The 14,680-nt window shown below is 41.4% G+C and overlaps 1 protein-coding gene across 1 annotated transcript in view; it reads left to right on the top strand.

The window, feature by feature from the left end:
• The first annotated feature begins 592 nt into the window (after positions 1-592).
• The window catches only part of LOC132806530 (24-hydroxycholesterol 7-alpha-hydroxylase), a 51,387-nt gene continuing 37,299 nt past the window's right edge, over positions 593-14,680 (top strand). The window contains exons 1-4 of the mRNA XM_060821253.1: positions 593-762; positions 8,463-8,598; positions 12,661-12,835; positions 13,746-13,895. Of these exons, the coding sequence (XP_060677236.1) occupies positions 610-762; positions 8,463-8,598; positions 12,661-12,835; positions 13,746-13,895 (614 nt within the window). The 5' untranslated portion in view covers positions 593-609. The remainder of the gene's footprint in view (positions 763-8,462; positions 8,599-12,660; positions 12,836-13,745; positions 13,896-14,680) is intronic.

The following is a 14,680-nucleotide window of genomic DNA, read 5'->3' as shown; positions in this document are numbered from 1 at the left end:
ACTGATTCAGATCTTGTCTTGGATTGAAATTATTGAAGTGAGTGAGCTTCGTTTCTCACAGAGGGCACACACTATATATACTTTAATTAGTCTGAACATATTATCATAAATATATGTGGCAGATAGCATTTGAACTCGAAACTGTAGTTTAAGATAGTTGTTTATAAAGGGTTGTTTATATTTGCTAAACACTGAGTGTGCACGTTATCCCTGCAAGGACACAACTTCAATCCCGAGAGTTTAGGTCCATTTTGGTAGAATGAAGGTTTGGAGACAGTGCCAATGTGGTTCGGGGATTTTGCTGGCTAACAATAGGGGGAAATTGAAACTATTTTGTCATTTGATTATATATGACAATAAAAATGACACATTTGGAATATCTTTCCGAATTCAGTAATATGTCCCAATGGTGCTGTATAATGGCATGCAGTCGACTGCTTTTTCAGCTGGAGGCTGGCTCTGCAGAATCGGGTTGGTTTCCTTCCACACGTACTCCACTCTCCCGTCCATCATCTGCTGTGGGCGGCTCAGCCCTAAACTCGCTCTGGCTCTATGCAAACTGCTCGCGTCGCAATGGCGAGTGTGAGCTGTGTTGTGTTCTTGCTTCCCATGCTGCTGGCTCTACTGCACTGGCTGTTGAAGCAGAGGGTGACAGGCAAGCAATCGGCTCCTCCGTGCATTAGCGGCTGGATACCCTGGATCAGGGCTTCTATCCGCTTCGGAAAAGCTCCACTTGAATTTAGCGAACAAGCCAGAGCACAGGTAAAAATCCCAAGTATCACCATTTAAACAAAATGTCTCCATCAATATATAAACAATAATCACATTGTTGACTGTAGGTATCGCCGCCAATCGGCTTAAACTTGGATGAGAAGATTGCATTTGCTACTTTTAATTTCTAGTGATACAAGCAGCTTGATTTCTGATATAAAACATCGTCAAGTATAGACAAACTATGATTTTGTTTCAGTTAATCTTAGCGAAACGGAGCCTAACATTTGTACATAGATTTGTTGTTTACTGCGCCTCACAAGTCCCTCTGCTGGGGCAGTTAATAACGACATTGCTTCACGGAGACGTGTTCAAAATCACGAAGGTCCCAACTTTATGTTCCCATGTTTTCTAAACAACCTGTCCAAAAACGTTACTGAACATCTCTGGAGCTGGTGGAGTATAACTCTGTCCTCCTGGATCAGCAGTAGGGACACTACTACTATGCCACAAGAGCGTCCACGTTTGTATATTGCTCCTACTGCCAGCTAACCAAATAAATTCCAGAGGACAGAGTACAGCAGTGCTTTACAAAAGGTCACAAAGTACTGAAGATGTCACCTGCAGAGAGGATGAAACGTCTGCAAATCTACTTCTCAGCTCAGAGAACATCCCCACAACCACGCCAACTGGCACCCGAGCTACAGATCTTTGCACGGACCCAGAAACATTTTTAATCAGGAAAAGAATCATTGGGAAAGAATAGGAAAGTGGAGTTGAGGATGATTAGGTTAACCATGATCTCATTGAATAGAAGAACTGATTTGATAGCCTATTTCTGTTTGTGTCTTATGGTCCGGATCATCAATATGGCATGTCTGACCCAACATGTGCGCTGGATAAGACCCACACACTGCCTTTGTGGGAATTGTGATGTGGAGGTGCCAGTGTTGGACTGGAAAGAACAAAGTCAGAAGTCACACAACACAGGTTGCAGTGCAACAGTTTATTTGAAAATCACAAGCTTTCAGATCGCTGCTTCTTCATCACTTCACCTGACAAACAAGCAACACTCTGAAAGCTTATGCTTTCAAATAAACTTGTTGGACTCTGGATGTAGGTTTGCTTGCTAAGCTGAAAGGTTCATTTCCAGGTGGTCCGTCACCCTATTTATAGGTTTGGGTTTCTTCGGGTTGATGTTGTCATTTCCTTGGTGATGTAATTTCTGTTCTTTTTCAGAGCAAGTGGTAAATGGGGTCTAACTCAGTGTGTCTGTTGAGAGTTCTGACTGGAATGCCATGCTTCTAGGAATTCTCATGCATGTCTCTATTTGGCTTGACCTAAGGTGGATGTCTTGTCCCAGTCGAAGTGTTGTCCTTCCTTATCTGTATGTAAGGATACAAGTGAGAAAGGGTCATGTCATTTTGTCGCTCGTTGATGTTCATGTATCCTGCTGGCTAGGTTTCTGCCTATTTATCCAATGTAGTGTTTGTTACAGTTCTTGCATGGTATTTCGTAAATGACATTTGTTTTGCTTGTCTGTATAGGGTCTTTCAAGTTCATTAGCTGCTATTTCAGTTAGTGGGTTTGTGGGCTACCATGATGCCAAGGGGTCTAAGTAGTCTGGCAGTCATTTCCAAAATGTCTTTGATGTAGGGGAGAGTGGCTAGGGTTCTGGATGTTTTATCTGCTTGTTTGGGTTTGTTGCTGAGAAATCAGTGGACCGTGTTCATTGGCTACTCATTCTTTTTGAATACACAGTACAGGTGATTTTCCCCTGCTCTGCGTAGTTCCTTTGTGCTGCAGTGTGTGTTGGTTCGTTGAAATAATGTTCTGATGCAGCTTTGTTTGTGGATGTCGAGATGATTGCTTCTGTATTCCAATACTTGGTCCTGTAAATGCTGGTTTGAAGTTCCCATTGCTTGTTCACTCTATTGTGACATCTAGGAATGGCAGTTTATTGTTGTCTTCCTCTGTTTTAGTGAATTTTATGCCACCAAGGGTATTATTGATGGTCTTGAATGCAGAGACTCTAACAAACAGCTCTGCCAACCATCCAACCCAAACTTTGGGTCCGCTGCATGGATAACACCTTGGTCATCACTAAACAAAACAAATTAGAGGAAACATTCAAGATCAATAAGACTTTGTGGAAATTGCCCATAAAGTTTGAACCTCTGACAGGTGATTTCCTGGGACCCTTCACTTTGGACAGTTAATTTCATGGGACTTAACTGATAGTTACATGTTAGGTTCAAACTTTGATAACTGCAGAACTGATTCACCATGCTGCCTTCATCAATCTTCTTGATCACTTCAAAAAAAAACTCAATCAAGTTAGTGAGACATGATTTCCTTTGCACAATGTCATGTTGACTCTCCCTAATCAGTCCTTGCCTTTCCGAATAAGTACAGAGGAAACTCGATTATCCAAATACTAATTATCCAAAAATTGGGTTATCTGAAGAAGATTGAAGTCCCGATAGAAACATTACATCAAAGACATGTTTCCAGCAGTGATCGTGTCATTTGTTTACAGTGATTAAACAGGTAGAGTCTCCAAATGACTGACCTCCCACCCTCTCTCAACACTTTCTCTGGAGTTCTACAGAGGGGTGTACCCTAATGCCCCCTCCCTGCTTCCCGGGAATAATCTCTCCAACATTGTCCTGTACAGGGGAAACATAGAACCTGTGAAAAATTTGCAGCAAAAAGTTGTGTGTGGCTGTGTGTGTGCGCATCTTTGTGCTATTTGGAGACTTATCCCACGAAGGCAGCAGCAGCAGCGTTGTTGGTGTGCAGTCCAGATGCCCCGGAGGAGGGGTGGGGGTGGATGGGGGGCTTGCGCACATTATGCTGGGGAGTGGGGGACAAGGTTGAACTGGGTTAGGGGACCGGGTTTGGACCGGGTTGGCGGATGGGTTTGGGGCGTCATTGGGAGCAGGGTACGGGGTTGAATAGAGTTGGGAGGTGGGGTTGGGAGCAAGGGGCGGGTTTGGACTGGGTTGGGAACGGGTACTCGCGTGCTTTGTGCTGGGGAATGGGGTGGTGTTGGACCAGGTTGTGGGGTGATGTTGGGGGCGGGGTCTCACACGCTGTGCTGCTGCAGTCTCCTGAGTAGGGAGCAGACTTTAAAACTCTTGAGCCCCAAAAGAAAGGCATTTAATCGATTTTCCGAATAATCGGTTATCCTATTGAACTAGTGCCCGCCCATCAAGTTTGGATAATTGAGTTTCATTTCATTCAGAATCGCCTCCAATAACTTAACCACTGACGTCAGGCTTACTGGTCAATAATTCCCTGGCTTTTCTTTACTACCTTTCTTAAATAATAACATTGCGTTTGTCAACCTCCAGTCTTCTGGCAACTCACCTGTGGCTGTTGATGAGTCAAATATCTCAGCAAGGGGCCCAGCAATCACTTTCCTAACTTCCCCCAAAGTTCCAGGGCACACCTGATCAGATCCTGGAGATTTACCTACCTTTGTGCATTTTCAAAAGTCCAGCAGCTCCTCCTCTGTAATGTGGACACTTTTCAAGATATCACTATTTATTCTCCCAAGGTCTCTAGCTTCTATGTCCTTCCCAACTGTAAACTTTAAATGCAAAATACTCATTTAGTATCTCACCAATCTCCTACTGTTCCACACAAAGGTGGCCTTGTTGATCTCTAAGGGATTTTATTCTCTTGTCCTTAATGTATTCTCAAAACAGCTCTTGCACCCTAGGAATCAACCTAGTGAACCTGAGTTGCCTTTCATGCAAGTAGATCTTTCTTTAAAGAGACTAAAACTGTATGCAGTACTCCAGGAAGGTCCCACCAGTGCCCTCTACAGTTGCAACAACACTCTCATATTTCATTCCCCTCGCAAAAAAGATCATAGTGTCACTTTGATTGGGCTTCACTTTCCTCTCCTGCACCATTATCTCTATTGTCCCCTAGGGATTCATCCTGAACCCCTCATATTTCTCTTGCACATTGTCCCTCAGCAACATCATCAGGATTCACAAGATTGGTTTTCAGAAATGTATTGACGATACCCAGTTCTATATCACTACCACCTATCTCTACTGCACTGTTATCAGTCTGTTTACCCCAATTCAGTACTGACGGAGCTGAAATTTGCAGCTGTTAAGTGTTGGGAATTTTGAACCATATTTAAGGCCTTGCTCCATGTCCTTACTACTTCACTTCTACCTGCATCTTTCTTTCCAACAGTTGTCTCAGGGTAAAACAGCCTATTTGTGCTCTTGGTGTTATATCTAATGGGGAATTTTTTTGCACATGTATTCATGCCACCACCCATTTTGACCTCCATAACATTATCCTGTGCCTCACCTCATCATCTGCTCAAATCCTCAATCATATTTGTTTTCTCTGCACTGGAGTCTCCTATTTTATACTCATATCAAGTCTAATTCTCCCTTATTTACATTGGCAGAATGACATTCCTGTCAAGCAATATTTTGATTTTAAAATTATCCTTCTTGCTTGCAAATCCATCTTGGGCCTGTCCCTTGTTCTATTTGTAATCTTCTCCAGCCCCAGAGTAATGTGAGGTACTTGTAGTGCTCTAATCCTGGCCTCTTGAATATCTCTGATCGCAATTGTGGTACTATCGGTGGTTATGACCTCTTCGCCCCAGGCATCGAGCTCTGGATTCCCTCCTAAAGCCTCTCTGCCTGTTTACCTCACTTTTCTCCTGTAAAACATTTATCAAAATCTAGCTATTGATCTTCTAACCTAAATCTCCTTATTGTCATATTGTGATATGTAACGCTCATGTTACGTGCCTTGGATTGTTTGATTACATTAAAAAGGTACTACATGAATTTATATTGTTATTGTTAAACTGCAGAATTTCATTAAAGATCCTCAGATAGCACCTTCAAAACTCACGACCACTTCCATCTAGAAGGACAAGGGCAGCAGATACATGGGAACACCATCACCTGTAAGGTCCCCTCCAAGCCACTCACCATCCTGGTTTGAAACTATATCACCATTCCTTCACTGTCACCAGGTCAAAATCCTGGAATTCCTTTCCTAATAGCATTTGTGGGTCAACCCACAACAGATGGACTGTAGTGGTTCAAGAAGGCAGCTCCTCACCCCCATCCCTAGGGCAACTAGGGATGGGCCAACAAGAGGGGAGACCACAGTGGATCTGGTGCTTGGTAATGAACCAGACCAGGTATTTGATTTAGTTGTAGGTGAGCACTTTGGAGAGAGTGACCATAATTCAGTTACTTTTAGTTTAGCGATGGAAGAGATAGGTACATGCCACAGTTAATGATGGGGCAAGGGCAATTGTAATGCGATTAGGCAAGAATTAGGATGCAAAGAATGAGGTAGCAAAATGCAGGAGATGCAGACAATGGAAATGTGGAGCTGGTTTAAGGAACATATATTGCATGACCTTGATAGGTATGTTCCTATCAGGCAGGGAGGAAGTTATAAGGTAAGGGAACCAGGGTTTACTGCAGAAATTGCATCTCTTGTTAAGAAGAAAGAGGCTTATGTGTTGATGAGGCAAGATGGTGCAGATGAGGCGATGGAGAGTTACAGATCAGATGGGAAGGATTTAAAAGAGAGAGTTAAGAAGAGCAAAGAGAGAACACGGGCAGTCTTTAGCACATAGAATAAAGGAGAACCCTAAAGCTTTCCAGAGGTATGTGAGGAATAAAAGGATGATTAGGGTAGGAATAGGACCAAAGAGAAGTGGGAAGTTGAGGGTGGACCCTGTAGAGATCTGAGAGGTGCTAAATGAACGTTTCTCATCGGTGTTCACTCAGGAAGAGGAGGAGAATGAGGTACGAGATATTAGACTAGAAAGGATAGAGGTTAGTTACGCACAGGTGTTATCAATTCTAGAAGCAGTGAAAGTAGACAAGTCCCCTGGGCTTGATGGGATTTATCCTCTGGGAAGCTAGGAAAGAGATAGCAGAGCCTTTCACTTTGATATTTGAGTCATCATTGTTTACAGGTTTAGTACCCGAGGACTGGAGGATTGCAAATGCTGTACCTTTGTTCAAGAAGGGCAGTAGAGATGACCCAGGTAATTATAGACCAGTGAGCCTTACTTCTGTTAGGAAAGGTTTTGGAAAGGATCGAGAGAGATAAGATTTATAATCATCTAGCAAGCAACAATTTGATTTCAGATAGTCAACATGGTTTCGTCAAGGACAGGTCATGTCTCACAAACCTCTGAGTTTTTTTGAGAAGATGACCATGCATGTAGATGAGGGTAGGGCAGTTGACATGGTATACTTGGATTTCAGTAAAGCCTTTGATAAGGTTCCACATGTTAGGCTGTTGGAGAAAATGCAGAGGCATGGAATGGAGGGTGATTTAGCAGTTTGGATGAGAAACTGGCTTTCTGGAAGAAGGCAGCGAGTGGTGGTTGATGGAAAATATTTACAGCCTGGAGTCTGGTTACTAGGGGTGTGCCACAAGGATCTGTTTTGGGACCACTGCTGTTTGTCATTTTTATAAATGACTTAGATGCAGGCATAAGTGGATGAATTAGTAAATTTGCAGATGACACTAAATTTTGTGGAGTAGTGGACAGTTTGGAAGAATGTTATAGGTTGCAGGGGGACTTGGATAAACTGCAGAATTGGGTTGAGAGGTGGCAAATGAAGTTCAATGCCACTAAATGTGAGGTGATGCACTTTGGGAAGAATAACAGGAAGGCAGAGTACTGGGTCAATGGAAAGATTCTTGGTAGTGTAGATGTGCAGAGGGATCTTGGAGTCCATGTGCATAGATCCCTGAAAGTTGCCACCCAGGTGGATAGTGCTGTTAAGAAGGCATACGGTGTGTTAGATTTCATTGGTAGAGGGATTGAGTTCTGGAGCCACAATTATACAAAACACTGGTGCGGCCACACTTAGAATATTGTGTACACTTCTGGTTGCCCCATTACAGAAAGGATGTGGAAGCACTGGAAAAGTGGCAGAGGAGATTTACCAGGATGTTGTCTGGTCTGGAGGGAAGTTCTTATGAGGAAAGGCTAAGAGACTTGGGTCTGTTCTCATTGGAAAGAAGGCTGCGAAGGGGGGGATTTGATAGAGATACAAAATAATCAGAGGATTAAAAAGGGTAGACAGTGAGAGACTATTTCCTAGGAGGATGATGTCAGCATGTACGAGAGGGCATAACTACAAATTGAGGGGTGATAGATTTAAGACAGATGTCAGAGGCAAGTTCTTTACGCAGAGAATGGTAAGGGCATGGAATGCCCTACCTGCTAATGTAGTCAACTCAGCCACATTAGGGAGATTTAAACAATCCTTAGATAATCAAATGGATGATTTTGGGATAGTGTAGGGGGGGCAAGCTGAGAATAGTTCACAGGTCGGCACAACATCAAAGGCTGAAGGGCCTGTTCTGCGCTGTATTGTTCTATGTTCTAAATGCTGACCAGCCAACGACACCCACATCCTACAAAGGCAGTGTTTTTAAAAATGCTATATTATCCTCTGCAAGCCTGGACTAGAAAGGCAATAATCAAAATTAACCAGGATTTCTGCTTTCAGGAAAGCAGAAGGCTCAGTTTAAGTTCATGGCTCGGATCACGAACTGAGCAAGAACTTTCTTGCATGTGCTGAATTAGTTCGCAAAGTCCTAAAAGACGAGATAAAGTTAAAGGAAATTTTCCTATTGTATATCTGTTAACTGTAATTGTACAATGAAGAAAGTTTTCAGACGGTGTTCATTCATTACTTATAAAATGCTTTAATTCCTAGTACGGAGCAGTTTTTACTGTGGTAGCTGCTGGGAAGAGACTCACTTTTATTACAGAGGAGGAAGATTTTGAGATATTCTTTAAATCTAAAGATGTTGACTTCCAAGAGGCAGTACAAGAAGCTGTATGGCGTACCGGTAAGGAATAAGTTGGAAAGTGTAAATAAGCGTTCAAGATTTCTGTAATCAGAATATGCATTTCAGTCACTCAAAACTTTCAGATTCTATTAGAGCAGTTTAACCCAAGTTCTATCCCATTCTTTGTGTGTAGCAAGGAAGGAAGGGGAAATTGGGCCAGTTTGTGTTATAGAGGCCAACAGGAAGGTGCAAACATGGGATCGTATTACCACGTTTTCTGACAATACTCCTGAATTATATATGTCCTCATCTCTCACCAAAGATTGATTTACTCCCATATCTCTACATTTTAATTTCTTTACTTGCTCCTTCTGTCATACATGAGTAAACCAGGTAAATACATTCTTTCGAGAGATCTGGCACTTACTTCTCAACCAAGCCCTGACCAGGTTTTACATTCTTTTGCAGCTTTTTAAGCTTCTACTGTGCCTTCCTTTACCACTCCAAAGAAAATTCAATTGCTTACCCTGTTTTCCCACATCCATCTTCTCAGTGCTTTTTCAAAACCACCAACAGTGCAACTTCATGTGGCCTACTTTATTCCAATGAAACACCTGAGCTTCTTTAATTCTCTTGTCCCCCCCCACCCCGAGTTTTCTTTTTACCCTGTGGTGTACCATCTTTAATATCTTCAATGAAATCTCATTTTTCCTTACCACTGGAGGATTTCTTTCCCCCAAATTTTTATTCATCACAGATTGAAATTGATGTTGGAAGCCAAACTTTGAGGAAGGAACCAACTCAATCAGCTGCCATTTCTGCTGTTAATCTTGCTGTCTTAACTCTCTGCTCTTGCGCAAGTCCTCATTACTTCAGGAAGTACATTTTTTTGAACTTCTCCAAAATAAGCTGTTCTTTAAGTGTTTGATCTAATATCAATGCCTTTATTCACATATTAAAGTTACACTGATCCTTTCTCACACAATGTACATTTGACCACATTCCTTCCTTAGATTCCCAAGGCATTGTCTGTAGGCTTCTGGCACTACTTCATACACGTTTAAGATGGTTTCTTTCAGCTCATCATACTCCCCAGATACCTTTTCTGATAGTGATGCAAATACCGCACCAGCTGTACCTTCTAACTTCATTTGGATTAATAATGCCCGCATGGTCGCTGGCCATTTCATTTGTTCAGCAATTTTCTCAAATTAAATGAAGAAAGGCTTAAATACATCCAAGCATTGTCAAACTTAGGCAGTGCTTGGACAGGATTTAAAAAAGATTCCCTAGGAGACAGTGAGCCCTGCAAATGCTGGAGATCAGAGTGGAGAGTGTTGCTGGAAAAGCACAGCAGGTCAGGAGCAGGAAAATCGATGTTTCAGGCCAGAGCCCTTTGTCAGGAATGAGTCCTGATGAAGGGCTCCGGCCCGAAACACTGATTTTTCTTTTCCCTCCTGCTCCTTGGATGCTTCCTGACCAGCTGTGCTTTTCCAGCAACACACAACTTGAAACAGATTCCCACCAGGCCTTTGACTATGATGGGATTACTCTCCATCGCTGTCTTCATCACTGTTCCTACCTTTCATCTCTACTTCTGCCATTTTAAGTGGACTTTGAATTTTAAGTTCTAACCTCCAAAGTTCAAAAACTCACTTTCTCCATTTTGGCTGCTAGGGATTTCCTTTCCTTTTTCTTCTGCTAGAAAAGAAAAAATCTTTTTCCCTTGCTATTCCCTCTAATTAAAGCTGCTTAATTTGCAGTTGAATTTTAGCAATTTCCAGTGATTATGATCACATTTCTGGCCATCATAAATGTCAAGCTATTGCTGCAATATACCTCCCCTTTTCGCACAAAGGCAATCCCAACTCCAGCTTGTCTGCCAATTCCAAAAAACTTTGCCTTCCTCACTTTCTGTCAAAGTCTCAAAGTGACTTCTTCCACCTCCAGGAAACTCTTAAGTGACTGAAAGAGACATTACGACAATAGACACACTATTTAAACCAACCGAATGCAATAGCTAAAAAAAAGTACACCAACACTCGCCACTCCCTATCTTTATATCCACTAACACTAAACCTAGCCTGGACTTGGAGATTTTTGATCCTGACAAGAGCCCCCCACTGTGTTATGGGCCAGACCAAACCACCTCAAAATATATTAAGGATAGCCTAGACCCCAATTTGTTCTTGTTTTTAAAGGCAAGTGTATTCCAGATGCAACTTAATTGGTCAAACTATCAAGTTTTAAGCAAAACACACTTTATTCTTATAGGTAAAATACAAACAAAAGAACAAAGAATTGGAATAACTTAACTCTATTGGAAAAGTTAACAGAATAACAGATTATTTAAAATCTGTACAGCAACTGTTCCAATATAGTAGCACTTTTGGCAAAGGAAAATTCCATAAGGTAGATGATCTCACATGTAATTTTTGTAGCATGATGAGAACCCAAACTTTTAGGTGTAATCAAGGAAGGAAAAACAGGTTCCATATTCAGCTTCAAACTGCAACAACAGCTGAAAATTAAAATAAAATCCTGAGCTTGGCCTCACCCATTCCGGCTACTTCTCTTGCACCAACTTCTTTTTTAAAAATAAAAAGAATCAAGGCCTCACAAGCTATTTACCTTATTGGTTGGGAACACACAACTCTGTGCTTCTGTTTCAACCTCTGTTCACATAAAAAAAGAACAAAATGCACCTCTGAAAGCCATAGTATCATCACAGGAGGTATGATCTTGGAGTTGTCTTGCAAACAGGAGATTTCCTAAAGTAACCCTTCCCACTTCCTTCCCGCCTTTGGACTGAAATGACAGGGAGGACCGGCAGACTGGCCTCCCTCCTTCAGCCTATCATTTCTAGTTGCACACACTATTGTTGTGAAGGCAGAATGAGGCCTCTAATTGAGCTTTATTTGGCTTATTAGGGGCCTTGATGGGTGGACAGCCTGAAGTCTCATCCACCAGTGGGGGGGATAACCTGTGAGGCAGGTGAGTGGGCTGATTGGATCTGACTTGGAATGAGGTGGCCCTGTAAAATTTGCCTAAAATGTGTGTGAGAAATTGGCCAATTCTTCAACTGGAATCTAACTAGTCTTTTATAGAAATTCAGCATAATGTCCTTGCTACATACTCCAAAAATAAGAAGCCTGTATGCCTTTTCAACAGCATTCTTAAATTGACCTTCAAAGATCTTTACATAGGCATTCCCAGGTCTCTGGGCTCCTGCACTATTTCAAAATTACACCATTTAGTTTATATTTCCTTTATTATTTCTTCCTACAAAAATGTTCTACTTTACACTTCTCTTTATGGTAGCATTTTTGATTATATGAGAGTTGCAAACCATAACAGGGCAGCACAGTGGCTCAGTGGTTAGCACTGCTGCCCCACAGCACCAGGGTCCCTTGTTCAGTTCCAGCCTTGGGTGACTGTCTGTGTGGAGTCTGCACATTTTCCCCGTGTCTTCGTGGGTTTCCTCCAGGTGCGTTCCGGGTTTTCTCCCACAGTCCAAAGATGTGCAGATCAGGTGAATTGGCCATGCTAAATTGCCTATAGTGTTAGGTGCATTAGTCAGAGGGAAATGGGTCTGGGTGGGTTACTCTTCAGAGGGTTGTTGTGGACTTGTAGGGCCGAAGGGCCTGTTTCTACACTATAGGGAATCTAATCTAATTTATAATGTGATTTTGCTGTTGGGCAAGCTAAGGAGGTTGTGTTACCAATCTCTTTTGGTTCTGTGTCACCTTGAAAACTTTGAAATAATGCTCTACATATGCATGACCAGGTGATTAATATACATCGGTGAGAGCAATGGTCCTCCTACTGATCCCCAGGGGAGACTACTGTATATTTCATTCCCGTCTGAGAAATAACTATTCACCACTAGTCTCTTCCTTTTCCTTTTGTACATAAGCTGATTTTGTATTTAATCACTCTCCTTGTACTCCCATGGTCTTCAATTTTTCGAATAACTCTATTAGGTAGATAATATTTTTAAAAAGACTTTTGAAAGCCCATACAAAAAACATCTATTACACTATCCTGACCAAACCTTCCTAATACTTAATAAATAGAATGAACATGCCAAGTTTAATGGTTGTTTTTATTATTTATTGACAGCTTCAATTAGCAGAAAGAATTTTTATAAGACCCATACACCAGTTCATGACATGTTGAAAGCGAGACTGGCTCCACCCAGATTGCATTTGTTCTCTGCTAATCTCTATAACGAATTTTGTGAACGTCTTCTGTACCTTGGAGCCAAAGGCATCGATAATTTGTATGACCTTATCTGGTAGGTGATTGCAACCACAATTTGGTGTTAAAAAATGTTTTGTAAAGTTTGTATATTATAATTACTTCCATATTTTTTGTATCTTAATATCATAAAATTCATTTTTTTAAATAAATGTTACACTAACTTCCTCCCAATTGGAGATACTTTTATATTTTTTCAAACAAAATGTTGTGTTATTGAGAGTCTGTACACTGTGAGGGATGGCAACTGATTAATAATAAAACCATTCCATATTTTGTCATAACAGTAGAAACAGCTTAACCTTGAAATTGATCATTTACAGCCATATTAAATACAAAATCATCCTTGTGACTATTTTTTGTAAACTCTGTTTAGTGCAACAATACTTTTGAGGACACAAGATGGTGAAAGAGTCAGAGAGAGAAAGTGAGGACTGCAGATGCTGGAGATGAGAGTGAAGAAGTGTGGCACTGGAAAAGCACAGCAGGTCAGGAAGGATTTGAGCAGCAGAAGAATTGACGTTTCGAGCATAAGCCCTTCCTGTTACATTCCTGATGAAAGGCTTATGCCCGAAACGTCAACTCTCCTGCACCTCAGATGCTGCCTGATCTGCTGTGCTTTTCCAGCGCCACATTTTTCGACACTGAAAGAGCCACAGCCAGAGAAAATACTTTTGACTTATTTTGTCAACAAGTAGTTGAATCCCTTTGATAATATCTTCTTCATGAAAGGCATTTTCCCTTGTTTTACCATGTAATGTACAAAAAGCCAGTAGTACCTTAATAGGAGAATTGTAAGATGTTATAGTCTGTTCACTAAATTTCTGTGAAATCACACCAAACCGAACCCTTGATTGCTTTCAATGAAAAAGAGGATGTTTTTCACATTTTACATTTTTTGGGGAGCTAAATAATGTAATCTTTGTACAATTTTTTTTTATTTTCAGGCACAGTATGTATCCTGCAGTGGTAAACAACCTGTTTGGAAGGGACATCTGTCCCACTAATAGATGTACATTTCGGGAGATGGAGAAGCACTTCCAGAAGTTTGATAGAGATTTTGAATTTGGTTCCCAGTTGCCAGAATTTCTACTGAGGTAAATTATCCATTCTATAAGATGTATGTGTTTAGAGTTTGAGTTGAAAGTGGTAAATTTTGTTACTTAATCCCTGCAACTTTGACTGCAAACTTGGAAAAATAGTAATTGACATGCTTAAATTATGAGGGGCATAGTTAGGGTGTACAGGAAGAAACATTTTCCCTTGGACGGATCAGTGACCACAGGATATAGATTTAAGATAAGAGGCAGGAGGTTTAGGTGCAATGTATGAAAAAGAATCTTTCACTGAGAGTGTGATGGGAATCTGGAACTCACTGTTTGTAGTGGAGGTAGAAACAGAAACACTCATGATATTTAAGAAATATTTTGATGTGCACTTGTGATGCCAAGGTGTGTAATGATATGGGCCAGGTGCTGGCAAATAGGATTAGAATAATTAGGTGGTTGCTTTTGACCAGCACAAACTTAAAGTCACAGAGTTGTAGAAATGTACAGCACAGAAACAGACTCTTCAGTCCAACTTGTCCATGCTGACCAGATATCTTAACCAAATCTAGTCTCATGCCAGTATTTGGCCCATATCCCTCTAAACGCTTCCTATTCATATACCAAATCCAGATGTCTTTTATAAGTTGTATAACTTTGACTGGCAGCTCATTCCATACAAACACCATCCTTAGGTCCCTTTTAAATTTTTCCCCTCTCACCCTAAACCTATGCCCTCTCGTTCTGGACTCCCCACCCCAGGGAAAAGACCTTGTCTATTTATCCTGAGCATGCCCCTCAAGATTTTATAAACTCAGCCTCTGACGCTCCAGGTA

This window comes from Hemiscyllium ocellatum, chromosome 3, assembly GCF_020745735.1.
Source record: "Hemiscyllium ocellatum isolate sHemOce1 chromosome 3, sHemOce1.pat.X.cur, whole genome shotgun sequence".
In the NCBI taxonomy this organism is placed as follows: domain Eukaryota; kingdom Metazoa; phylum Chordata; class Chondrichthyes; order Orectolobiformes; family Hemiscylliidae; genus Hemiscyllium; species Hemiscyllium ocellatum.
The sequence above is the reverse complement of the archived record's forward strand: the minus strand, read 5'-3'. Positions and strand labels throughout refer to the sequence as shown.